Genomic DNA, 26,249 nt, shown 5'->3' on the forward strand with positions numbered 1-26,249 from the left:
TACTGGTGACAAGTTCATAAAGACCTACCATTCACAAAGAAACATTCTTAATGAGCGTCTTAACCACTCACTGACCGACGGGCCGTCAATGTATGTCTACGACTATCATCATCATGACTGGAACAAGTCTGTACTTTTCGTAGTATTCGCTTAGAAGTTCTCACGCCATCATACAGCCGGGTACTCTCCCTTCTATCTTTCGCCCGCCGTCCTTTATTTTCCTTCGAAGTCTTACTGCTTCTTGACGATTGCTCGAGCATTCCCACTTCTGATGCCATCATCCGCACTGAAGCCGCCCGCAGTATTGCTTGAGACCGGCTTGGCGTGTCACATCGCTGTCAAAAGTGGTGTTACGATCTTCACCACCATGAAGCCGCAATCTGCTCTCCTGGCTCCTGACCCGACATGTGGGCATGTCCGAGAAATCTCTAATTTGCTACGTGGGCCTTAACAGTGCCCTGCGGCAACCTCCGACTTGACCTACGAGATCTTGCCTCTGCACTCCGTCTACATGCATTATCCCTCACCCAAAAGTCGTGCGCCGTTTAGAGACGACGAAGACGTTGAGCTGGTTTGGTGTGGTGACCAACGATGACGCTGTAGCTAGGCTGGGTTTTACCTGGGAGGGTTTACCTTATGGTGGACTGTTGCGGCTACGTCTGAGACCTTCCCCGTAACTGTGCTTTGTGGATGTATTGCGGATGTATTCTGCTTCCACGATTTCGCGCAGCATTTGCTCTTATGACTGAAATGTTCTGCTGCATGTTTTTAAATCGGTGCACATTTGCATTCTTCGTATAAAACATTATGCTTCGAGCCCGGTCGCGTTTTAAAACCTTCAATAAACTTTGTTGTTTAATCCCTCCTTGTGTTGTCTATGTACAGCGTTTGTTGCAGTGTCCGCTGTAATGAATACATACCAAGTCGCCTATTTTGGTCCTTAGTTCAGGAATGTAACTGCCTAATGACCAGTCAGCTAAGCGCAATTTCATACAAAAGGTTGTAGAGTTTTGATTTTTGATTATAATATGAAACCAATTTATGTAGGAAAATACGCGTGAGTGGAGATTCTTTCTGGCCGTTTTTAACTAATGGATATGCGTGGAATATACTAGAGTAAAGTAACAAATGGCATTAGGATATACGTGTGCAAAATGCTTTTTGCAGGTCCAGAGGAGGATCATGATATGGCCAGCATGTGTTGATTAGTGCTAAAAACGTATTTCGAGACCTGAGCTATATGCACGAACAGAAGTCGTTCAAAGCTATGGCCGCATTCCATTAAGAAGCCGACGACAATTCAGTGGCATCTTTTATCCCTTGCTTGCGTGCTTTCCACGCCGCGATAGTAAATTGTGCGGGGAATGCGGAGAATAAGATAGGCATGTATCTACACGTTAAACTCCTTGTGCTCCTGCCTCACACTTGCTAACCTGTACGCTGCGCATTTCTTCCGGGCGGGCTCCTGCAGGTCTATGACGGACAGAATTCCGTCTACCGTAGGCTTGAGGTTGGCTTCTGTGATGCCTCGTAGCCGGCCGATGAGGTTGAGGTACTCGCGGGCAGTGAAATTCTCAAGCAGCCCTCCTGTCTGGCTGCAGTAGCCGACTTGAGACTGCCACTGCAAATTAATTTATAAAAACAGAGGATACACAGTGACATTATTAAGTGTAAGTGGCGTGAAAAAGATGCGTTTTTGAGTTCAGTTTTATCATGTTGGCTGAGCAATCATGACGACTTCTCTTTTGCATGTAAAAGAGATGCATAAATGAGAGAAAAACTGACAAAACTCAGTGCCGCACTAGCTGGAGACGCGACCTAGCTTCAAACGCTTAGAAAGTTGTACCGCCGCCTTATTCACAAAAGTTTTTGGGCAAGCCAGTAGGCCCACGCCCTTTCTACCCAAAGCAGGCTTAGGCGCATCGCACTTTAACGAAGCATAAATAAGAAACAAATCTTTTTGCTACTATTACGAAGCCCTTCATGCATTGAATCCTGAATCAATAAAATTTTTAACTTTTTAATTATGGCTACACATTATTTTAGTACTCAGTACCCGTACTTCTTGCACTAATATCGAGAATCAATATAGAATATTTAAGCCAACTCATCCATGCTGTGCGCTCAACCATCTTTGGTTTCTTTTTTTTAATCGTGGCAAAATGTGTTACTATGACGAAATGAATAACATTATCGAAGCTTGTTTGTCTCGAAAAAAAAAAAAAAAGCTTCTTGGCTCGTGGCTGCAATCTTTTGTTTGCAGGCCCTAGAAATACCTACTCAAAGCAACAAATATATAAAAAGGATATCTCGAATAATAAGTGCCAAACATTTTGTATTTATACAAAGCCCTGCGCTTTCACGTTTAGCAGTTTTAAGTATATGTGTGCTATTTGTGTTTTCATATAATACAAAATAAAGTAAAAAAGATGAAAATTTGAAACATTTCTCAAATTCATACCCCTGAATTCAGCAACTTCCCTACGTTTTCAAAAGGCGAAGAAGCGTATAAAATTATTCCAGAGATGAAACAGCGCAAGGTGTCCCCGTAAAACTTGTAAATTTGAGAATATTACCTTTTTTAGTCATACTCCGCCGTAAATTGGGTAATGAATTGTACCTTGTAAAAATATAAAAGATACCGACTTACATGGTACCAGTCGGTGCCATTTATTTGTGAATCTTTAGTCGGGGTATACTTTTCGTTTTAAGCAAGAAAATAATTTTGCAAGTTGAACATTTGCATGCAACGACGACGTCGCTAACTATATGCGCTTCACTGCGCCACGCTTCCCTCCGGCTGCTAATATATAGGGAACCAGCACAACACCCCTTGAATATAATTGTGAGCTAGGCCTTTCAGTTTAGGCAAAAGAGGAATCTGCTAAAGCGCAATGATACAAAAGATGACAATAAAGCAGCAGCATGGCATAATGATACCTCGCAAGGTAACTTGAGATGCGGATCAAGACCGCTGAAGAGACTGCTCTCAGCCGGCGATGAAGGCTGTCAAAATAAGATGCTGCTTCCTGCCCGACCAGACAGTACTATTGCTCAAAGAAAATAGTATCATCGGCCGCAAAGCGCAGACTGAGCAGTCAGAGTCAAAACCGCCTTCACGACTCACCCTGTGATCACTTGCGAATTCTGTGGGTTCAACCTGTTGTGCGTTTATTAGATTTATGAACATTGCTTTACACTCATAGGGAATAACTGGCAGTCTAAACGACTCCTTGAATATTTGGTAGCAGCGTTGTACTGAGCCCGTCTTCTCACAACCCTAACAGCCACTTTGTCGTACGCTCGCTTCCATTCCCTTAAGAAAATAACCAACATGTAGTGTAGAATTGAAAGTCTAATATCTCCACAGTGGCGCATTATATCTAGTTTTCCTTTTACTGCGACAAACCTGACTCGTTGAAATAATAAGAGTTCTCGCTGGGCCATACACGATTACTGCGAAAACACTTATCCGGAGGATCAGAAGCTAGCAAAGGTGTTGAAATTTTTCTACAGCGTGTCCACAAACTGGCCGAATCCCGCGCGGCCACGGTGTCCTTTGTCTGGACTCCAAAACTACACCGCTATCCGAGTATTCGAGACAGTACGCTGCTCCCACTATGACTCGCAGGCAATAGGCAAATGCCGTGGTTGTGCTTTCGCTCGATACAACTACGTGCAAATAGTGTTAAATCTCCGGCATGTTGCTCCACCGTGCGTTATGCGCTCACTCCATTGAAGCCAAAATTCCGCACAGCTATTTTCATCCAGCATTTTCTGTGAGTACGCTCTGGTATCAAAATGTAGGCGAGACCCCCCCCCCCCCCCCCCCCCCCTCCCGCTCTCTAAATTTTGCAAAATCTCACCTTACGGATGTTTCCGCTCAGGATCGCTGTCTCGGTCATGGCATCACCAGAAGACCTGCTTTCGAGACCAGCGAGCATCTGAAAAAGAGTCGTCTTGCCGGCCCCATTCACTCCTAGAAGCCCAAAGCATTCGGAAGGTCGCAGTGCCATATACAATCCCTTGACAGCATTTATATTTCCGAAACGCTTGTGGAGATTCCAGGCTAGCATTGTGTGGGCGCTTATGTCCCTGGAGTCCCGCAGGGAGCAAACCATCTTCTTTTCTTCTTCAATGTCTTCGTCTCCCAAAGCTTCCTCTAAGGAGGACGTGTTTACATGGTGCAGATAGCCTGAGGTAATGAAGCACATAATGCCCAGGAAAATTAGGCCTACCACAAGAAGGGCCAGGATCTCGTAGCCGAGGCCGTCGTGACTCAAGGCAAAAAGCACGGTTGAGTTGCAGTCAGACTCTTGGGTGAGTACTGCTTCTCCTGCGCCAATGGAGATATTCATGAGGCGTTTAGTCCAGTTTCTGTCAGCCTCTAGTGTCATACTGCACTGAAGGACGGACATGTACTGTGTTTTCAAGGTTTACCAAATTGACGAGAACTAGGAGTAGGTTTCCCTGTCAATACGGATATAGCTGTTAATATAGATAAATTCTATTCGCTGCGAGATCGACCTAGAGGTGGCGCCACCGTCACTCCGGTAGTGTGGATCGGCAGCCGGCGGCGCTCGCAGAAACGCACGCTGCGTAGGTCTGCTTCCGAGTTTACGGCGGGTTTGTTGGCGATGAAAACGTGTCTTCTGCAGTATTTCTGCAATATTGCAGAAAAAGATACAAGGATTTTGCCAATGCAGCAGCAGAAGAGCGGATTTTAGGAAAACAAAGCACGCAACCACCAGACTTCCAGATTTACTTTGCACGTTTCTTGCGCTGTACCGCGCTCACGCGCCTAATGCTTGGGCCTGCCTAATGACAGTTTTGTTTTCTTATCGACTTTTAAACAGTTTGCGCGTGTCTCATGCCAGTGAGACCGGCGAATTCAGTGTCAAGTCCACGCAGATACCTGCAATACTTTAGACTAAATCGAGAAAGCCTGGTTCATTTATCGTGCTTGACTCGAGGATTAAGCAGGTTAAATGTAGCACTGGCAACGCACTGCATGGCGAGTTGCTTTAGACTGAGTGCACATCAACTCTGGCCCAGACAACCACGCACAAGTATTCCCCAAAAATGAGATCACGCCGACACTCTACAGGAAACCTTGCCGCACAGGAAAGCTGATTGTTCACGTGTACAGCGCTGAGTGGATTGAATTTGGCGAGATGCTTTTTGCGGCCACTGTCATAGAATGTGATTGTGTATTACTGCATGCGCCACTAACTGTAAATGATTTCCTGAAACCGAGGAAAGTATAAGGGATTTCGGATGTGTGTGATGTTAATATATAACGGTAAATTAGTAGTGCATTATTTTGTTTTGCAATGCTAATAAATTTCACCGTGTGAGAGAACTTTTACACACTTGACAGAATTTACAATAATCAGCGATTAATTTTCAGTAACGTTAAAGTGCAAGCTACGAATTACTCGCTGCGAAGACATCGCTATAAACTGCGCATAGGCACTGTCATGTTCTGGGAAGCAATTTTACAGGCTGAAAATTTCTTTATCACTAATTACTTGGCAGGGACTAAATCTTATGCGAAGTAAAATATTAGGGTTGCTTCCAAAACAGATGCCGGATATAAAACTATTCCGAAAGAAATGGAGGTCATCTTATCATGCGACTATAAAGATGTATTTATTCCCGAACTAAACACTGATATTTAGGCCCGCATGAAGCTGTTTTACTCCCCTTGTCAGAAACGACGAGTTTGCTCGGAAGACAGCACTTGGACGAAAAGGGATTATAATGTATATAATAGCCTACCAATAAAGTACATTAATCTAGGTGTATTATGTAATATTTAGGGTAACAATTAGGTGCAGGGAATATGTTTCTCAAACATTAGAGCATTTCTCTAAAGCAAAATGTGCTCACTAAAACTTTTACGGATGCACAGAAGCCTTCAACAACAACAACAACAAAAAAAAAAGAAATGCATATTGGCCCGGGTAACGCATGAAAGCGGCATCGGCTATGACGGATGATTGCAGAGGCTGGTTTTGGTGTCGTTTTTTTTTTCATTATTAACACCACATTTACCACGTGGGAGTGTTTATTGTGCAGTCAAATCCCACAGCAGAGGAGCGCCTTTCGAAACGGTTGTGATTGAATCCCCCGTTCTCGAAACCAGCAGTCGAGCGCCCTTACCATTGAGACACCGCGACAGAGGTTTAAAAGCAAAACAAAAAAAAAGTACTCGCACAACTTAATCATGAATACAGAAGGCATAGTAGGCATAGAGTGGTCTGTTCAAACTGCATTATGCTATATGAAGCAGTCTGCGGGGGCATATGTTTCAGTAGCTGCGGTATTCCAAACAGAAACGGGAATACTGTATGCGATTTTTGAGCGTTTGCATTAACTTTTACTGACGGCAGCGACCTGTTTTGCTTTGACACGGAGTAACGACAGTACCACTTCGTTTGGGACATTGCATGTCACAGGATCTCAAGCGCCGAAGACCGCGATGGATTATGTCCTTACCCAAGCATGACATGCTCGATATGGACAACTTTTTTTTTTTAATGAAGCGTGGGGTTATAGACTGTTCATATTTATTTTGCAAGAGGCATATAGGTAAGCAAAAGCTCACAGGAACCGCGAAACAAACAAAAACACTCTTGTACACGCCGCATGCGCGCGCGTAAATCACTGCGGGCTGGCACGCGACGCTAAAACGCATCCACACTGAGTAGGTTTCGCCGCTGAGCCGCAAGGTGGCGACTCTGCTCGATCTGGAGGCCAATAGCAGTAATGAAAGGGTGGCAGGCATCGTCATTAGCCTAATAAGCGGTATAAACTGAAGGTTTATACCGCTACATGCCTACGCAACTACATGTACTACATGTAGTCAATATGACCAGGCATTTGAAAGTGTTTATGAAGATCTGGAGTCGGCAATGCGGAAAGGAAATACGCAGTATACTGCACTATGGGAGACTTCAGTGCCAAAGTAGGGAAAAAGCAGGCAGGATACCAGGCAGTGGGTGACTGTGTGACTATGACATTGGTTTTAGGAATATCAGGGGGAGTTACTAGTTGAGTTGGCAGAGCAAAATAACTTAACAATCATGAATACTTTCTTCAGCAAACGGAAGAACCGGAAGGGAACATGGAAAAGTCCTAACGGGGAGACTAAAAATGAAATTGACTTCTCACAGCCCTAACAGCCACTTTGTTCGCTATTTACCTCCACCACGAAGTGACCATAATAGTCGTACACTCGATTCCTTTCCCTTTAGAAAATAACCAACCCGCAGTGTAGAATTGAAAGCCTAAAACCTCCACACTGGCGTATTATATCAAGTTTTCCTTGTACTGTGAGAAACCTGACTCGTTGAGATAATAAAAAAAGAAATAAAGAGATATAAAAGCTGATCAATAAGCGCGAAATGACTGACATAAGGAAGTATAACATAGAGAAAATTAAGCATGCTGCAAAGTACGGGGGAAGCCTTAAAGCGGTGAAGGAGAAATTGCGTATAGGCAAAATTTAGATGTAAGCCCCAAGGGAAAAGGCGGGCAACGTCATCACGAATGTGGACAAGATAGCCAAAGTAGCCGATGAGTTCTCTATTGTTCTCTACAGTAGCCAAAGTAGTGAGGACAGTAATGAGATTGACATTTATATTTCTATAATAGAAATTTCTATAAATAAAGGTGTTAGGCAAGGAGACGCAATCTCTCCAGTACTATTCAAAGCTTGCTTATAAGAAGTATTCAGAAACTTGGAATGGAAGCAGTTAGAGATAAGGGTAGATGGAGACCTCAGTAATCTGCGATTTGCTGATGACATTGCCTTGCTAAGTAACTGAGAGGATGACTGAAAATAATGATTAATGACTTAGACTTCAGAGAAATCATTACTGAATGTGCGGTAGAAGTAGGCGGTAGGATAATTAGAGAGGATACCGATAAGCTGTCTAATAAGACGAACGATTTGATTAAGAAACGCCAGAGTATGAAGGCTTCAAATCCAACAGATCAGATCGAATTGGCTGAGATATCAAAGATGATCATTGAGCGCAAGGTGGCCGATATAAGATAGTATAACATGGAGAAAATTGAGCATGCTGTGAAGAACGGGGGAAGCCTTAAAGCGGTGAAGAAGAAATTGGGCATAGGCAAAAATCAGATTTATGCGATAAGGGACAAAGCAGGACACGTCATCACGAATATGGAAAGGATAGTCAAAGTAGCCGAGGAGTTCTATACAGATGTCTACCGTAGCCAAAGTAGTCAGGACCGTAATGAGATTGGCGGTAGAGAAAAACAGTCAGACATTCCACCAGTGACGAAGGACGAGGTCAAGAAAGCACTAGAAACTATGAAAAGGGGGAAATCAGCTGGAGAGGATCAGATAACTACAGATTTGTTAAGGACGGGGGGGGGGGGGATATCTTGCTAGAAAAACTGGCCACCCTGTATACGCAGTGCCTGGTGTCATCGGCGGTACCGGAATCATGAAAAAATGCAAACATTATCCTCATTCATAAGAAAGGGGACTCTAAGGACCTTAAAAATTACAGACCAATCAGCTTACTGTCTGTTACGTATAAGGTATTTACTAAAGTAATCGCTAATAGAATCAGGACAACCTTAGACTGCAATCAAGCAAAGGATCAAGGAGGGTTTCGGAATCAGTACTCTACTATCGATCATATCCATACCATCAAACAGGTGATAGAAAAATGCTCGGAATATAAGCAGCCCTTATACATAGCATTCATTGATTACGAAAAAGCATTTGACTCAGTTGAAACCTCGGCGGTGATGCAGGCATTGGGAAATCAGGGGGTAGACGAGCCGCACGTGAAAGGGCTGGAAGATATATATATAGTGGCTGCACAGCAACCATATTTCTGCATAAAGAAAGTAACAAAATTCCCATTAAGAGAGGTGTCAGGCAAGGAGACACCATCTCCCCAGGACTATTCACAGCTTGTTTAGAGGAAGTATTCAGAGACTTGGAATGGGAGCAGTTAGGGATAAGGGTAGATGGAGAATACCTCAGTAATTTGCGATTTGCTGATGACATTGCCTTGCTAAGCAACTCGGGGGATAAATTGCAAATATTGATTGATGACTAGACAGGAAAAGTAGAAAGGTAGGCTTGAGAATCATTATGCAGAAGACTAAGGTAATGTTCAACAGCCTCGGGAAGGAACAGCAGTTTACATTGGGTAGCGAAGTACTGGGAGTAGTAGGCGAATATGTCTACTTAGGGCAGGTAGTAACCGCAGATCCGGACCATGAAAAGGAAATAACAAGAAGAATAAGATTGGGATGGAGCGCATTTGGCAAGCACTCGCAGATCATGACTAGCAACTTACCGGTATCGCTCAAGAGGTAAGTATACAACAGTTGCATCTTACCTGTACTCACCTATGGGGCTGAAACCTGGAGGCTAACCAAGAGAGTTCTACTTAAGTTGAGGACAACCCAGAGGTCTATGGAACGAAAAATGGTAGGGGTAACATTAAGAAATGAATGGGCCTTAGCCATCCTTGCTAAGAACAAAGTTAGCGGAATTGATGGCATTCCAGCTGAGTTGCTTTAAAACCTCAACCATGACGCTGTTAACATTCTGCATACATTATGTCAGAAGATTTGGACAACCCTGCAGTGGCCACAGGATTGGAGGAGGTCAGTTTACATCCCCATCCCAAAGAAAGGCGGTGCCAAAGATTGTTCCAACTACCGCACGATCGCGCTTATTTCGCATGCTAGCAAGGTGATGTTGAAAATCCTCCAAGGTAGGCTGCAGCAGTATGTGGATCTGGAGCTTCCGGATATGCAAGCTGGGTTTCGCAAGGGCAGAGGAACTAGAGACCAAATTGCCAACCTTGGCTGGATCATGATAAAAGCAAGAGAGTTCCAGAAACCAATTTACTTCTGCTTTATTGATTATGCAAAAGCATTTGACTGCGTAGATCACAGCAGATTGTGGCAAGCTCTCCAAGAGATGGGAGTTCCAATTCACCTCATCTATCTCCTCAGGAACCTGTATGAAGGGCAAGAGGCCACAGTCAGAACTGGTGTCACTACATATCTAGAACGTGAGTCGAAAAACCACAGAGGTGTACATCTCGAGAAACAACTTTTAATATAACCATAAACAACGATAAAAACAAAAAGAAATAGGTTACAGGGCACCAATTAGCATGCACACATCAGGCAACACCACACGCAGGTAGATTTAAGGATCGCGACAATATGGTCCTAATTGGTCTTTAGAGTCCTTCATGAAAATAACGAATCGATGAGTAGGCAAATGTTCAAATCGGTACTTAGCGGCGATTCAGATGAGGGGTGTCGCTCGAGTTGTCCTCGCTGGGGCCTCCGGAGCGTAGCCGAAGGGGCGTCTCGACGATCCGGATCGCGGCCGAGATACGTCGGCCTAGGAGGGCAGCCTCGATGCGTCTTTCTCACTCCAGGTCCAAAACTCGTCTCTCTTCCCTGCCTCCGGGGCAGCCGCACAGAGCAGGCGTCGTCGCATGCATACCGTTCTCCTCTCCCGCCGGGAGCATTGCGCCCATGTATCTTCCCGGCCGTGGGATCCGTGAGTTGGCGTGACCTTGAGGTTCCCGAAACCGCGCGGTTACGACGTCTGGTCTTCTGTCTAAACGATTATTGCTTCCGCGCAGACGCGCGCACTTTACGCCGTCTGCCTCGCTCCGTCCCCGTGTTATACGCCTGCTTCGCCTTTTGAGGGCCGGTTGTTTCTTCGTTTCCGTTCTTGTTAATTCTTTGCTTTTCTTTCTGAGGCGGCGTCTTGCACTCACACGTGACAACTGGGCATGGTCTTACTGATTGGTTTCCGATCGAGAAAGGCGTGAGGCAAGGCTGCATACTGTCGCCCTGCCTATTTAACCTATATGCAGAGTGCATCATGAGGAAGGCGGGTCTGGACGAGTCTTCAGTTGGAGTGAAGATTGCTGGAAAACGTATCAACAACCTTAGATATGCGGACGATACCACTTTAATGGCAGAAAGTGAAGTGGAACTCAAGTGACTTCTGATGCGCGTACAAGAAGAGAGTGAGAAGTTTGGGCTTAAACTGAACATTAAAAAGACGAAGATCATGGCGTCTTGCCCTATCAAGTCCTGGAGCATCAATGGACAAAAAGTGGAAGCTGTGACAGATTTTCTCTTCTTGGGCTCCAAGATTACCTCGGAAGGAGACTGCAGCCATGAAATTAGGAGACGCCTGCTTCTGGGAAAGAGAGAAATGGTTAGCCTTGACCGCCTAGTAAAGAGCAGAGACATTAGTCTGCCAACCAAGATCCGTATAACTCGTGCTATGGTCTTTCCAGTTGTGATGTATGGATGAGAGAGTTGGACTGTGAAAAAGGCTGACCGCCGAAGAATTGACGCATTTGAATTGTGGTGCTGGCGAAGACTCTTGAGAGTTCCTTGGACTGCCAGAAGATCAAATCAGTCGATATTGTCGACCATAAACCCTGACTGTTCATTGGAGGGTCAAATTCTAAAGTTAAAGCTCAGCTACTTTGGTCATCTGATGAGAAGAGAGGAGTCGCTGGAGAAAGATTTGATGTTGGGAAAGGTTGAGGGTCGCCGGAGAAGGGGTAGGCAGCGAACGCGATGGTTAGATGGCATCCTCGAGGCACTGCAGGTGAAGTTATGTGATGTTAGGAAGATGGTGAGAGACCGAAAAGCGTGGCGTGACATGGTCCATAGGGTCACGAAGAGTCGGACACGACTGAACGACTGAACTGAACTGAACATTGAGATATAGGAAGCGTGCAGAGTGGGTCAGAGAAATAACACAAGTTACCGACATTCTAGTGGAAATTAAGAAGAAGAAATGTACATGGGCAGGACATTTGGCAAGAACTCGCAGGTTATCACTAGTAGCTTAACGGTATCGCTCAAGAGGAATGTATACAACAGTTGCATCTTACCTGTACTCACCTATGGGGCTGAAACGCGGAGGCTAACAAAGACGGTTCTACTTAGGTTGAGGAGAACGCAGAGGTGTATGGAACGAAAAATGGTAGCGGGAGCGTTAAAAGATAGAAAGCGTGCGGAGTGGGTCAGAGAAATAACTCAAGTCACTGATATTCTAATGGAAATCAAGAAGAATAAATGGGCATGGGCAGGACATGTAGCGCGAAGAAAGGATAACCGTTGGTCGCGTAGGGCAACAAACTGGATTCAAACTGGAGGTTGTAAAGGCAGGTGGGCGGATGGGGTAAGAAGTTCGCAGGGGTCAAGTGAATTCAGCTAGGACATGACCGGGTTAATTGGAGGAATATGGGAGAGTCCTTCGTCCTGCAGTGGGTATAGTCAGGCTGATGATGTGTGTCAGCATTAAACGCTCAATCTACTGCGGTGTTCGTTCGAATTTTGTAGAACGAGGGCTAGACAGTGTCGTTAGGCATTTCCTGCCTTTACTTTTTGATCTTTCAGGAAAATGGTATAAAATCGCCCGTACTTGTTCCCTGGAGATATAAAATTGTTCATATTGACGTTTTTCTTTATGCATCGCCCTAATTTGAAAAATTGCGCCTCTGCACTTTGAGGCAAGAGAGGAGTGAGTTTATATTTTCTCTGACGTTATAGAATTTACGTGGCCCTACGGGATGAACATAGAGCAAAAAAAAAAAATCAGCGCGATAATAAGTGTAAGGGAAAGACTTAGTGTGCACTTTCTCGTCCCGTCGTGTTTTGTGCGCTACTATTTCCATTTTAAGAATGCCTCAGGTAGACTTCTGCCGTTTACCAAGTGACGTTGGGGGGGGGGGGTGTTTTGGCTTAATTTTTCGGTAACGTATCGTTATCATGTAATGTCTCAAAGCGATCACTCGCAGAGTCGAAGTCGAATTTGTCCACCACCCGGCTTGAAGTTAATTAGCATAACTGAGCTTACGACTATCATGTTTAATATCTGAAAGATTGGTTTCATCTCAGCAACTCACGCGGAATGAGAACAGCATATGCTTCCTCATCCGTTACAGGCTTTGTGCAATATTTGAATTCATATCCGTCAGATAGTATCAACACAAGTGTAATTACTGCTTGCGATGTATCCATATTCACAAATGTGGCGCAACAAACACAAACACAAGAGAGGATACACCACACACGCGCACACTAACAACTGTAATCAGAATCTGAAAACACTTCCTCTTCACCACTCCTCCTCTTCTTCTCATCTTCCTCTTCTTTGTCAAGGGGATAGTGGCACTTTCTTCCTCGCAGACCATAAACATCGTCCAAACATGGCAGTCACCAATCTCATCTTCCTCTTCTTCTCTCTTCTCCCTCTTCTTTGCCAAGGGGATAGTGGCACTTTCTTCCTCGCATACCATAAACATCGTCCAAACATCCACCACCAACTAGCCCCTCAAGCCGTTATTTTGCTATGTATTCAGTTTGTCATATCACATGTTCACTTTGATAAGGCGTTTCCTAGTCACGATGTCAGACAATACTGTGACCGCATACGCAACAGCACTGAAGCAATTATGCAATGGTTTTCTTAATGCAGAACTGAAGAGTTACTTCTGAAATACGTCAGCTGAAAGTGCCGTTTTCGTTTGGCTTGTAGGGGTTAACATCCCAAAGCGACACAGGGTCTGAAATACGCCGTAGTGGAGGCTCGCGATTTTTTGCCCCCCCCCCCCCCCCCCCCGGGGTTCTTCAGTAGTCACTAACAGTGCCCATTATACGGGCTCCTTGCTTTTCGCCTCCATTTAAAAGCAGCCCCCACGGCTCGGATCTCTAAATGGTGGTTTCGGTGCAGATTGCTGAAAAGACTCTCAGCGTACGAAGTAGAACACCACTCGGTTATTTAGTGTAGGGAAGAATTTCTTTTGCTTGTTTTTTGTCCCTTAGGCATTGAACTTGTGCATGAATATTCGCCACTTCGAAAAAAAAAAGTAATATGATCCGTATCGTTGAAGAACGTTTAAAGCCTACCAAACTCAGTAGTTTATGGCAGTGCCATAATTTCAGTCCTTCAGAAATGTGTACACTTTAGCTAAAGTAGAAGCCGAAACACACTTCTAGTCAATAGCGAGGTACTTTAGGAGCTTTGCATTGAAAACTTCGAAATTTTTCTTTGATAGGTAAGACTGATACTGCAACATTTCCTCACCGTTTTTCAATCGACACACATTGTGCAGCATAAGCGTTATTCAGTGGAAATCTTCGCTGCCTATTAATGGGGTCCGCGCTCCTGCAAAATAAAACAAAAATACCAATATAGAAAGTGGTCGTCGTCCTACAATTCCGAAAAGAGTAAACAATTGTCAGATCGTTCTTTCCCCCCAACAGTTATTTGGTCGCAGTCTAGGCTGCCCGCAATCTGATGCGGTGGACTGACAATGTCTTCTATTATCAGTACAACGTATTCTCCGACAACTCGACCAAGCCGATCGGAGACAGCGAATTAAGCATGCAGACGGTGCAGTAGCCATGAAGTAAAATACATATCTAGTGGGGACCGCCGCCTACAGGATTCCCCTCCCCCGTTCCTAATAGACAGAAGCCGGGCACCGCCTGTCCTTGCTCATAATTAGAGGAGGCTCTAATTGAAACCAGGCAGAAGACAGGAGTATCGCCGGCGAGACAGACGTGAAAGCGGCCGTGTTTATCGAATACGGTCAGCGAACTCTCTTTACTGTGCCACATCTGGGGAAATGATTGTTTGTGCGTTTATTGCCGTGTTGCTGCTCGTTCCGATTGCTTCCGGAGCGTGTCTTCAGAATTCTGGCGAAAGGTAGAAGAAAAGGGGACTTTTGTGGCGCCAAGGGAGTCAGGAATCGAACTCAGGACTCTATTGAGGACGACCATTACCCAATTGCTGCTCAGAGTTCGGCTCTGGGCATGTGGCACGGCCTTTGCATTGTTGTTCTTTCTGCTATTTTGTATTTAGTATATTCTTTAGATTAATTTATGATTCGGGTATCGCTATATTTATACAAGTTAAATTAATACTACTCCACATATATTCTGGGGTCATTCTTGAATGCAACGAAGCAACAATATCGCAGCGTGGATAAACTATTCGTCGCACGACATCCTTCATTACTGTATTGTCGTTTTTCGAACCCCATTTCCTACACTGGAAGCTTAATTGCGAAACATGAAGCTTTGCTACCTCAGCATTGGCTATAGACGACAAGACCATCTGTGTTTTCTATAATTCTACCGATATATACCACCACTGGTTATCAGTGCCGCACTCTATTGCCGCCGAAGGGGGCGCCGGGGCGCGAGCGGCAGCCTACGCACTCCACTTGGACTCCGCAACTTTCTTGACGCGCGAGCGGCAGCCTACGCACTCCACTTGGACTCCGCAACTTTCTTGACCTAACCTCGGACAGTGCAACTCCAGCGTATTATTCGCGATGCTACTGAATCCTTAACGTCGTCAGGATCCCAGTGACACCATTTCGAAGTACGTACAGCGATTTGGGATCATTTACGGACGATGTTCCCCGCGACCACGCCGAATGCTCTGCTAGGCTATGAGACTGCCTCGCACCTACACGCCGCAGCTGTTTCGGATGCTGAGCAAGCCCGCACGCCGCCTACCACCATACAGGCGCACAGCTAACCTGAGGAATTTACAGCTAAAGAATGGCAAACTAAGGAGAATAAGCTGTGGGATTAGAACTGTGACGGGGACTCCCGTACCCAAAGATCCCGGCGGTAAGAATGGAACGCCAGCATCCTAAACGACCCCCGAGGCTCCGCTTGATGATGCAGAGATTTCCGCAGACGCGCTTCAACGCCTCACTAATGTAGGCGTTCACTTGCTAAAATTCGGTAGATTCTAAGCAGCCCCACCTGCTCTAGAAAGGAATTATTACTCTCCAAGACACCTACGTTTCAACTTCTCGAGGCGATCTGCACGGCATCCAGATTCACCCGGGGCCCTAACCGCCATTAAGACCTTATCCAAGTCACGCCAAACGTAGAACGCATCGCGTGCGTCCTACATCTTGAAGCGCTTGTCATCGACAAACATTCGTACGAAATATCAGTGTATTGCGCACAAAACAACAGAACAGGAAGAGAGCTTATTTCTGAATGCCTCCACTATGGCGTTTCTGTTAACATAAGTTGCGTTGGGATGTTTAAGACAAAGAAATCAAACCTTTTTTATTGCCGCGATACCTTCATAAACTGTATTTGTTGTTTTTTAACCGCCGCCAGCATGCGGCCTTATCCCGCCTATTCAGCCGCATGTACATATATCCTCACGTATGCTCTATTACATTACGGGGTATTAAGCTCGGATCACTGCAGGAATGAATTAAAAGCCACCCGCCGCCGCTGAAGCAGATGCGGAGTGAACAGTGAGCAGGTCGCGCCCCTTGCGGTGGCGGAGAGCGTAACTCAAGTATAAAATTACGGTCGATTTGGATAGTTATTCAAATCCGAAGTAGGTGCATAGCATTGCTTAACCGTTGTACTTGAGCACGCCAAGCATGGCGAACCTGCGCCGCAGTGCCTGACGGCCCGGCTTCATTCGTAGCGACGCGATGGTGGTGGTGACAAACTTTATTAAGATGAGCCTTAGCTGTGACATCCTAGGGATGGAATGGCTCTTGGGTGCGTGTCGTGGCCGGAAGGTGACGTTTCCCGGCGACTTCCAAAGCCCAGTCCACCAGCTGCCGTTGGGCAACCGGCTCAGAACTGGACACCGCAGCCTCCCATCGCTCGAGGTTTGTGAGTTGCCATTCGGCAGGTGGAAGATGCTCAGGGCAAGAATAAAGAATGTGAGCAAAATCCGCTTTTGGAGCACCACAGAGGGTGCATTCTGGCGTGAACAGTCCCGGCTGAACAAGGGCGAGGCAGGCAGGGGAGAGGAAAGTGCGGGATTGTAGCTGGCACCACGTCACCTGCTGCAATTTAGTGAGAGACTTGTGTGGAGGTGGATAGGCAAGACGTTGTTCGCGGTATTGCACAGTGATCTCGTGGTATGTGACCATACGATCTCGAGCGTCACCCCAGGCGTCGGCGGCTCCTGCTCGGCTGACGAAACCTCGAGCAAAAGAATGAGCCGCCTCGTTACCTGGGTGGCCGGCATGGGCTGGGACCCAGAGAAGCTGAATAGGTCGGATAGGAACGGGAGATTGGCTGAGAAGCCGGAACGCGGGTTCGGAAACACGTCCTTTCGCAAAGTTTCGGATGGCTGTCTTCGAATCAGTAAAAATGAGGGTGGCCGATGTAGTAGAGATTGCTAAGGCTACAGCCGCCTCCTCCGCTTCCGCGGAAGTGGAAGCGATGACAGTACCTGCGGTAAGAAGGGTGGAGGAGTTTGACACTACAGCTAGGGCGAAGGCGGGAGAAGATGTGTAAGAGGCAGCATCGACGTAGACGGTCTCCGGCTCTGTGCCATAGTGTTTGTGTAGGGCGGCAGCCCGAGCAGCACGACGAGCCACGTGATGCTCGGGGCGCATGTTCTTGGGTAGGGGGTGAATGGTAAGGAGATCTCGTGTGTGGCGTGGGAGGGAGAAGGTTTGGGCGTAATATCCAGGGGGACGTAGACCGATAGCGTCAAGAATGTGACGGCCGGCTAAGGTGGAGGAGAGCCGATCAAGTTGGGCAGACCGATGAGCCTCGATGAGTTCGGCGAGGGTATTGTGTACGCCCATCTAAGAAGACGTTCATTCGACGTGTGGCGGGGAAGGTTGAGGGCCGTCTTGTATGCCTGGCGGATAAGGCAGTTGACCTTGTTCTCCTCTACTCGAGAGAGGAAGATGTATGGTAATGAATAGACTACCCGACTAAGAACGAAAGCCTGGATCAGGCGACGGAGGTTGTGTTCCCGCATGCCACTGTGTTTATTAGCGATTCGTCTAATCAGGCGGACTGTTCGTTGAACGGTAACACTGAGCTTGGTGATCGTGGCAGTGTTCTTGCCATTGTTCTGAAGAATCATCCCCAGGATGCGAACTCTCTCCACCTCCGGGATTCGGACGGCGCGAATAGTGACCTCGATTCTAGGTGGGGGAGCTTTGTCGATTCTCGCTCTAGGCGGGTGAAGGACCAAAATTTCAGATTTGGTGGGTGAGCATGCAAGACCGACCCTCTGAGCATGAGAGGTCACCACATCTGCGCCAGCCTGCAGTCTCTCTTGAATGGTTTCCACATTACCCGTGGAGGTCCACAGGGTGATGTCAGCATATAGAGAGTGTGATAGGCCGGGAATGGCTGACAGAGCCTTTGTCATTGGGATGAGAGTAATATTAAACAGAAGCGGAGAGAGCACAGATCCCTGAGACGTGCCTCGGTTACCAAGGGTAAAGACAGGGGAGCAGAGGGAGCCAAATGTGATTTCAGCTGTGCGCTGGCAAAGAAAGGCTGAGATGTATTGATGAATACGATGGCCGACATGTAGGGATGACAGAGCGTCCAAAATGGCCGAATGGTGTACATTGTCGAATGCTTTTTCCAGGTCGAGGGCAAGCACCGCGCGCGTGCGTTTCCTGTTGCGGGGGTGAATGATGTCTTCTGAGATCTGCAGCATGATATCTTGAGTGGAGAGGTGGGGTCGGAATCCTATCATTGTGGGGGGAAAGAGGAGTTTATCATCGATGTGTTACTGGAGACGAGCAAGGATTACGTTCTCGAAGAGCTTCCCGAGGCAAGACGTAAGGGAAATAGGGCGCAGATTTTTGATATCAAGAGGCTTGCCTTGCTTGGGGATGAAAGTTATGCAGGCATGAGTCCACTGTGAGTGGAGGGTTCCCGTTCACCAGCACTGATTGAACAGGTCCGCAACAGCCTCTACAGACGAGCCGTCCAGATTGCGGAGCATCTTATTAGTGACTTTGTCAGCGCCGGGGGCTGAGGTGGTTCGGAGTTTGTGCATGGCCGCGCGAACTTCTGCTGGGGAGATATCCGCGTCGAGCTCCGGGTTGGGGCTCCCCGAATACGGGGGAAGAGGCGTGGGAGGGGTTGTGGTTAGATATTGATCTTTAAGGGCTTGGATAAGCGCGTCGTCTGAGAGGGGGAGTTGATGCAAGATGCGTGTGATATTCCTGTGTTGAGTAGCCTTGGAGTGACCCGGGTCGAGGAGATGCCTCAGTAGGGACCAAGTGTTTTTGAGGCCTAAATTGCCACTCATGCGGTCGCAAAGTTGTCTCCATTGTTGATGGGCTAGGTCGCGTGCATGCGCTTCGATCTCGCACACAAGGTTAGAGATACGTCGTTTAAGATGTCTATTGTGCTTTTGACATAGCCAGCGCCGCTGAAGGCTGGCGTGTGCTTCCCACGTATGGAGAAGGCGGCTATCAGCACCCGACGTGTCCTCAGGCTCGGGAATGGTAGTGGTAGCGCGGGCGACATCGCGGGTGAGGGTGTCGGTCCATTCAGAGAGGTCTGTGATGTTGTCCGGGGCCAGCCTCCGTATCTGGCGGCGGAGGAGTTCACCCCTTGAACTCCTCGTCGTTTTAGCGGGGTAATTGAAGAAATATTGAGCTCTGTGGAAATTATATAATGGTCACTGCCAAGTGAACGGTTTGTGTTGACCCATCGGCTGTCATGGATGTGTTTGCTAAGTTTGAGGTCTCGGCTGGTGTTGTGTTGAGCACTTGACCCGATCCGCGTGGGGAACATGGTGTCATTAAGCAGGGAGAGGCCTTCGTCCTGAATGAATGACCATAGGGAGGTGCCTTTACGACAGTTTTTGCGGTACCCCCAGCTGATGTGGTTGGCGTTGAAGTCACCCATTATAAGCAGTGAGTTGTTCGAGCTTATCGATATCGCCTTGCGGAGAGCAGCAAGAAGAGGGGCAGGAGGACATTTGGGAGGGCTGTAGAGATTTAGGATGAAAAGACTGAGTGATTTGCGTGTGCGGGGGAGGAGCTCCAGCAAGAGACCGTCCACGTCGTCTATCTCTAACGGGTGCTCTATCGCAGTTAGATTGCGATGGACTAGTGTGGCGACCCTGGTCTGTGGTGGAGTAGCTGGTTCGTATGTAGTGTAATTACGGAGCTTGACTGACGTTAGCGTTTCCTGAAGCGCAATGACACTGGGGGTGTCGCAGCTGGAAAGGGTCTGTAAGTGAAACTGCAGGTTGTCTCGTTTTGAACGACACCCCCTGCAGTTCCACTGCCATGCCTTAATGGTTTGGGGTGTCGCAGCCATTTTGGACAATGACGGAGAGCGCGGAAGATGTAACGGGTGACGTATGACCTCTGGGGGGAGGCTCGAGAAATTGCGCTTGGATTTGCGCGACAGACGCCTTTTGATTGCTCTGGCGTGTTTCGAGCGCCGCCACGCGGTCAGAAATGTTCTTCATCCACGTTTGAGTTTCAGTGCGGAATGTGTTAAGTGTCGCCATCATGCGTTTCTCAAAATCTTGCATGAATGACGTGACCTGATGTACAAGGTTGTCAGTGACTGGCTGGGAAAGGGAATTAGCATCATCAGCGGGCTTCCGCTTAGCGGGGAGCCCACGTGCTGGTGACGTGGCGCGTGAGGAGGAGGTGGAGGGGTAAGACAGAGGAGGAATGGGGCATGTTTGGATTTGTCGGGGGTTGCACCACTGGGGGCAATGGCGCTGGGGAGCGTTCACGCCTTAGGAGGATTTGGAGCTGCTCTTTAAGAGCAGCGATTTCGCGACCTTGGAATGATAATTTGGCTCTCAGCTCCGCGTTTTCTTTCTCGAGCGAGGAAGTCTGCAGCCGCCAGCTCACCTGGTTTTTAGATGAGTCCTGGACCTTTTGGCCTGGAAGCGGCGGGAAGGCCACGGAACGGCTCCGACTGCGGTCAGTTCTTGAGCGGGAGGAAGAGCGTCGGCGGCTTCGCGACTCCCTGATACTTTTGGGTGGTGGATTTGGGGGTAGACCTGCTGGAGGCGTTGTTCCAGTATTGGAGACAGGCGTCGTGTTGCCGGAGCGCTCAAAACGCACTTTGCACGTGCGCGTTCCTGTGAAGTGCGCTCCGTTGCAGATGATACACTTGGGAGTGCAATCCGGCGTTTCTTTGATGGGTGAGACGCACCACAGCGTGGGCAAAGGCCGGTGCGTTCCTTGGGGCACACATCAGCACAATGGCCTGGCTTGCGGCAGTTGGTGAACGCTTCAACTTTCGCCTTTAAAGGGTAACATGCGTAGAGGGTGCCGTAAAAGACAAGCTGTTTTGGAACCTCCATAGTGTCGATGAAGGTAACCAATATGGACTTGGTGCGTCCTAGTTGGCGAGCGTCGGCGATCGTAAAATACCGGCTAGCGTTCAGCGCCACAAGGTCGGAGAAGATTTCTTCTTGGGTCTGGTTATACACTGCGTTGTAAAGTATCCCCCTGACAGCGTTGTCAGGGGCAGCGACGTATATTTTCACCGGGTACTGTTGGTCGTGAAATCGCAGTTCTTGAATCTGGACATAGCGCTTCATTCGGGCTTCTGAAGGCGTACTTACGGTGAATGAGTTGTTGTAAGGGTTAAGCCGTAGCTTGTCCTGAGCCCGAGCATCTGCATAGTCAATCTCTGTGCCAGTGCAGAGAAAGTGGAGAAGAGCACCGCCATTCACCAGACGCAGGTCGAGGCGACCACCCGGGCGGAACACGATCTTGAAATCTGAAGTTGGTAGACGAGGAAGGGGAGCATGCTTCTTGATTTTGTTTGTAGCAGATACGCCTTGCAACGACTGGGCCGGCTTGCCTGGACCTGCCTGGGAATTGGACTCTGCTGATGCGTCATTTGATGACTGCTTCATGGTGGGGTAGAGTTTGTTGCGGGCCCGGATGGCGCGGGTCCACCGTGGATCATTTTCAAATTCTTGAGAAGAAATTTGCTCGCCTTCGACGGCGTACTCCATCTATGATGACGTAGGCTCGAAGACGCACGAGGCGATGAGCAGCCGGCGGCGTTAAGCCTAACCGGTGGCGCGTTCCCACGCCTGGCGGGACAGGAAAAGCTTCTTAAGTCGGTCCCAATGAGCGGAAATGTCTGAACAATGGTTCGTAGAGGTGCACGACACCTTCGCTGACAGTGTCGGATGGAGTCCAGGTCAGTTCCGCTGCGCGGCGAAGCGAGTTTATAAAGTGCCTCCCTCTCGCGTGCCGGCACGTGCGGAGTCCTAGCGACGTCGCATATATGGCAGGCTAGTCCCCGCCGCAAGCGGTGGTGACCCACCTGCCCCAGCTAAAGTCCTTTAGTCCCAGCCCCCTCTGCGCGCCTTAACTGGCGCTCGCCTTCAAGCGCGTTGCCCTCTCACTTTCTCCGTATAACCCCCCCCCCCCCACACACACACACTTTTCGCCTCAAGTACCCGCCGGGGTGGTGCAGTGGTAAGACGCCCGACTACTGTGCCGGAGTACCCGGGTTCGAACCCGACCTCGGCGGCTGCGTTTCGATGGAGGCGAAATGAAGAGGCGTCGGTGTGCTGTGCGATGTCAGCGCACGTTAAGGATCCCCAGGTGGTCGAAATTACTCCGTAGCCCTCCACTACGGCTCCTCTTTCTCGCTTTCCACTTTCACTCCCACCTTCCTCCCTTCCCTTACGGCGCGGTTCAGGTGTCCACAGCAGACAAGTGAGACAGTTACTGCGCCTTTCCCTTCCTGTGAACCAATTCTCCCTCTCTCTCTCTCTTTAACTTGCACTGACATCGCACAGAACACGGACGCCTTGCCTTTCGCCTCCATCGAAAAGCTGCCGCCGAGGCCGGGATTCGATCCCGCGTCCTTGGGAACTGTAGTCGAGCACCGTAACCACTGCGCCACCCCGGCGGGGCTGTCTTGTTCGAGTGGTATTTGATACACTGTGCAAAAATACTTCTTCATCGTAAAAGTATCTTGAGATTAGAGAGGAAAATAGCCATCAAGTGAATAAAACTATTCTAAAACCTATATATGCGGAGGCAAAGTTGTAAGAAAAGCCCCAGACAAGAGATAATTAAGTAGTCGCGTCCAATGTCTAAATTCGAAGCTCAAGCGCGCTCTGTTTTGTTTTATTTCGTATGTTTCTGTGCTCTTGCGTGAGACGTTTCACGCTAGGCGATGAAGACAAGTTTTATATCGTTTGGAAACTACTTCGTCGTCTCGAAATTCACACTAGACGAAGCAGTGCACGGTGAATGTTTAAAAAGAACATTGTAGACTTCTCAGCGTATCAAATACACGCCGATTGTTGTATATCGAAAATTGCGCTTTTTAGTAACGTCAGCCCTGGCATGCTCACCTACTGCCGCATGAAGTAGAAAACCTCCCGCTCCTTTGTTCTTGCTCTTCGACGACAAGTCCATCAGCTTGCAGTAGAATGTCCGAACGTCTTGGAGCCAAATCTTGCTAAGGCAGGAAACAAGGGCGTACGGTGGGATTGGGATGAACAAGTAGTGGGCCTTTCGAGGGTCCAGATACAGTGATGCGAGGTGGTGTGCCCCTAGCGATAGCAAACCTGCATGACCAACAAGACGTCTTACCCGGCGTGCTGATTTTATAAGTCTCTGACACATTTGAAACAGTAGACGGCAAAAATTCAAATAGCACTGCAAAACCTGCAGTGCAGAAATGCGAAAGCCTGCGCGTTGCTGCTGCAAGCGGTACACCGCGCGCCCCAATTGTCACACAAAACCAGCGTTCCATTGAACGCATCAAAGTTGACCGGCATTGTCTAATTGGTTTATAGGAAGGGAAAGGCGCAGTATCTGTCACACACCTTTACGGTAGAAAATGAGAATTATGATGTGCATAACAAGATCCCGGGGCACGCACTTCTAAAACCTGCTGGTTCCAATATGACTCACTGAGAACGTGAGAAGGCCGACAGACTAAAAGGATTCGGTTGGTCTATGTTTGCACGTGCTACGATTTGTAGCTTATTTCTTGTTACCAAGATATGGTACGTGTTACAAGTACTGCATTGTTCTCGTGTGAATGTGCAGAGATTTCACGGTGTGTTCGCCATGTTTGTGTGGGGAAGTATTTGGGAGCACACCCGTCGAACGAGCTTGTTTCATCGCGTCCGCTCTGGAGGAGCTGGTTTGGCGCATTTGTATTTGCGCCAAGTGGTTAACCGTTTTATGTTTTTTCGTGGCACAAAGGACCCATTTTACGAACTGTGTGTCAGGTTAGATTGAACAGAGTGCTACCAAATTGTGTTGTAAGTTCGGTGAGCATGCAAGGGAGGATTTTCGGAATCCTTAAATAAGTGTACATGTCAAGTCGTGTATTGCAAGTCCGTTTTTCGTTTGAATATTTATCAACTGTGACGCGAAAGAAACTTTACAAGGACTTGTGCGATGTCTTTCTCCCGATCCCATTGTACAGATCGTTGTACTGTGCAGGTCCATGGAAGTCAGTTCTTAAACGAATAAAACAGATGGCTGTACCAGGGGGAACAAAAACTTTCTTTTTCAAATTCCATAGCAATACACTAGAAGTTAAGACTTATTTAGAAATGAAAGGTTATTTTTTTTTTGTATCTTGAGAAATCACTGTTTTATATGCCGCAAACCGAAAATTATCGAACACGTTTTCTTAGACTGTTGGCAAGCCTTATTCTTCTGGGGAATTCTACAAAGAACAAATAAAAAAGACCTACCCGTGGATGCATCCGAAATTCGATTTTTACAAATTGAAGATGACGATGGGCTAACGTTGGACATGATCATGTTATTGGGCCTGTACAGTATCTGGCGATCCAGAATGGCTTTCAGGCGTGCAGACGTTGATGCGAGGAAAATACGGCAGTATTTTCGCGAAGCCGTTGCGAGTGTTATTGATGTTTTCAAGACAAAAGACGAAGTGCCTGAGTGGCTTCCGAGAATGGAAGTGCTGCTGCAAATGACTGATTTGTAATGAATCACGCTTCCCAAATTGCGTGGTTTTAGCCCATGTTGTGTATTTGTCGCGTAATATACCCTATCTGTGTGTGTGTGTGTGTGTGTGTGTGTGTGTGTGTGTGTGTGTGTGTGTGTGTGTGTGTGTGTGTGTGTGTGTGTGTGTGTGTGTGGAGTAATGTTCTTTTTGTGTAAAATCTGGTAATAAACTAGGCAATAAATAAAAAAAAAATCCCGGGCTGTGGCACAGCGGTAAAGCGCTCGGCTGGGGATTCGAGAGATGGAGGTTCGATTTCCGGTGGAGAGAGTTTTTATTGTTGTGATGACATCTTCAGGATGATTGACAAGTGCAATCCGGCGGTTTCCCGCGGAATATCACGAAGTGGGACACTTTTCGTGGATTCATGGAAGGAGACGCTGGTGAGTCATGAGTTATGAAAGGTTTTAACCTTAAATTACAGCGGGAAGTTTTCGGCTTCGCGCATTGATAGGCGAATCCAGGTACAGTTTTATGTAAGCCGCAGTGATGTCTCAAAAACATTCGTTTGAACACTGCTTAAAAAGAGCGCTACCGTATCGCTAAAAGGAAGCCCTAGATCGCATGACACACTTTTTGGCGCTTCATGTTTTTCCCCTGCGTCAGTATCTCAGAGGTCTATGCCTTACGAGGTAGAAGTACGCATACCACCGTCAGGTCGAGCTTTCCTTCGAACGAGCGAGTCTCCCCCGTCTACGGTACGAGCTCTCAGGGCTCTATGTGTGGCAACCGCCTTAAGGTCAGTATCTCCCCAAAAGTGGAGGGCAGGATTTCCCTTTATTGCGCTAAACACCTACCATGATCGGTGGATTATGCTGCATTCATATTGTAATATTATTTTTATTGAGTGATTACACTGCTTTAAATTACGAAATAGTTTAACGTTATTGTCGAATTGCGCTCTATGGACTTGTGATCTATTTAAAGTGTAAAATGCAGCGCTGTAAGGTCACGTAAATTCTGTAACAACTTTTGATGTAGACTATTGCGAGTGGACACTGCATTTGGTTCACACTCTAAATTTTGCAATTTGGTGTCCAAGAAGAAAATTTTTATTTCACGTGCACTTTTGCCCTATGTAATCTTGACTTTCGCTTTCTGTAAGTTAGAAGATCAGATGCTTTTCTCTTATATATCAAAGAATTCCGACACATTAAGCAAATAAATAGCCATAATATAGTAAATTTAGTTCACGTTAGCAACTTTTGAGCATTTTCAAGCACCCGCATCGTTTCACGCAGACATCGTTTCACATGACCTGGGTACATCACCTAGACGCAACGCGCAGCAATTACTGTTTTTGCCTTTTTTGTTGTATACAAATCCTTGAATGATTTTTACAGGGCGCAGCTGTTTAGGTAATTGCAATAATATTTGTGACAATATATTGACAGCACTGAGTTTTTTTTTTTTTTTTTGCAAGGAAATGG

The 26,249-nt window shown here is 47.2% G+C and overlaps 1 protein-coding gene across 1 annotated transcript in view; it reads right to left on the reverse strand.

Moving 5' to 3' along the window:
• LOC146180834 (ATP-binding cassette sub-family A member 17-like) overlaps positions 1-21,820 on the reverse strand; it is a 79,725-nt gene extending 57,905 nt beyond the window's left edge. The window contains exons 1-3 of the mRNA XM_084575664.1: positions 21,007-21,820; positions 3,867-4,336; positions 1,434-1,621 (exon numbers count right to left, since the gene is read on the reverse strand). Coding sequence (XP_084431790.1) covers positions 1,434-1,621; positions 3,867-4,336; positions 21,007-21,820 — 1,472 coding nt within the window. The remainder of the gene's footprint in view (positions 1-1,433; positions 1,622-3,866; positions 4,337-21,006) is intronic.
• Between the last annotated feature and the right edge of the window lie 4,429 nt (positions 21,821-26,249).

The sequence above is a fragment of the Amblyomma maculatum genome, chromosome 8 (genome assembly GCF_055883805.1).
Source record: "Amblyomma maculatum isolate TAMU_Amacu chromosome 8, ASM5588380v1, whole genome shotgun sequence".
NCBI lineage: Eukaryota > Metazoa > Arthropoda > Arachnida > Ixodida > Ixodidae > Amblyomma > Amblyomma maculatum.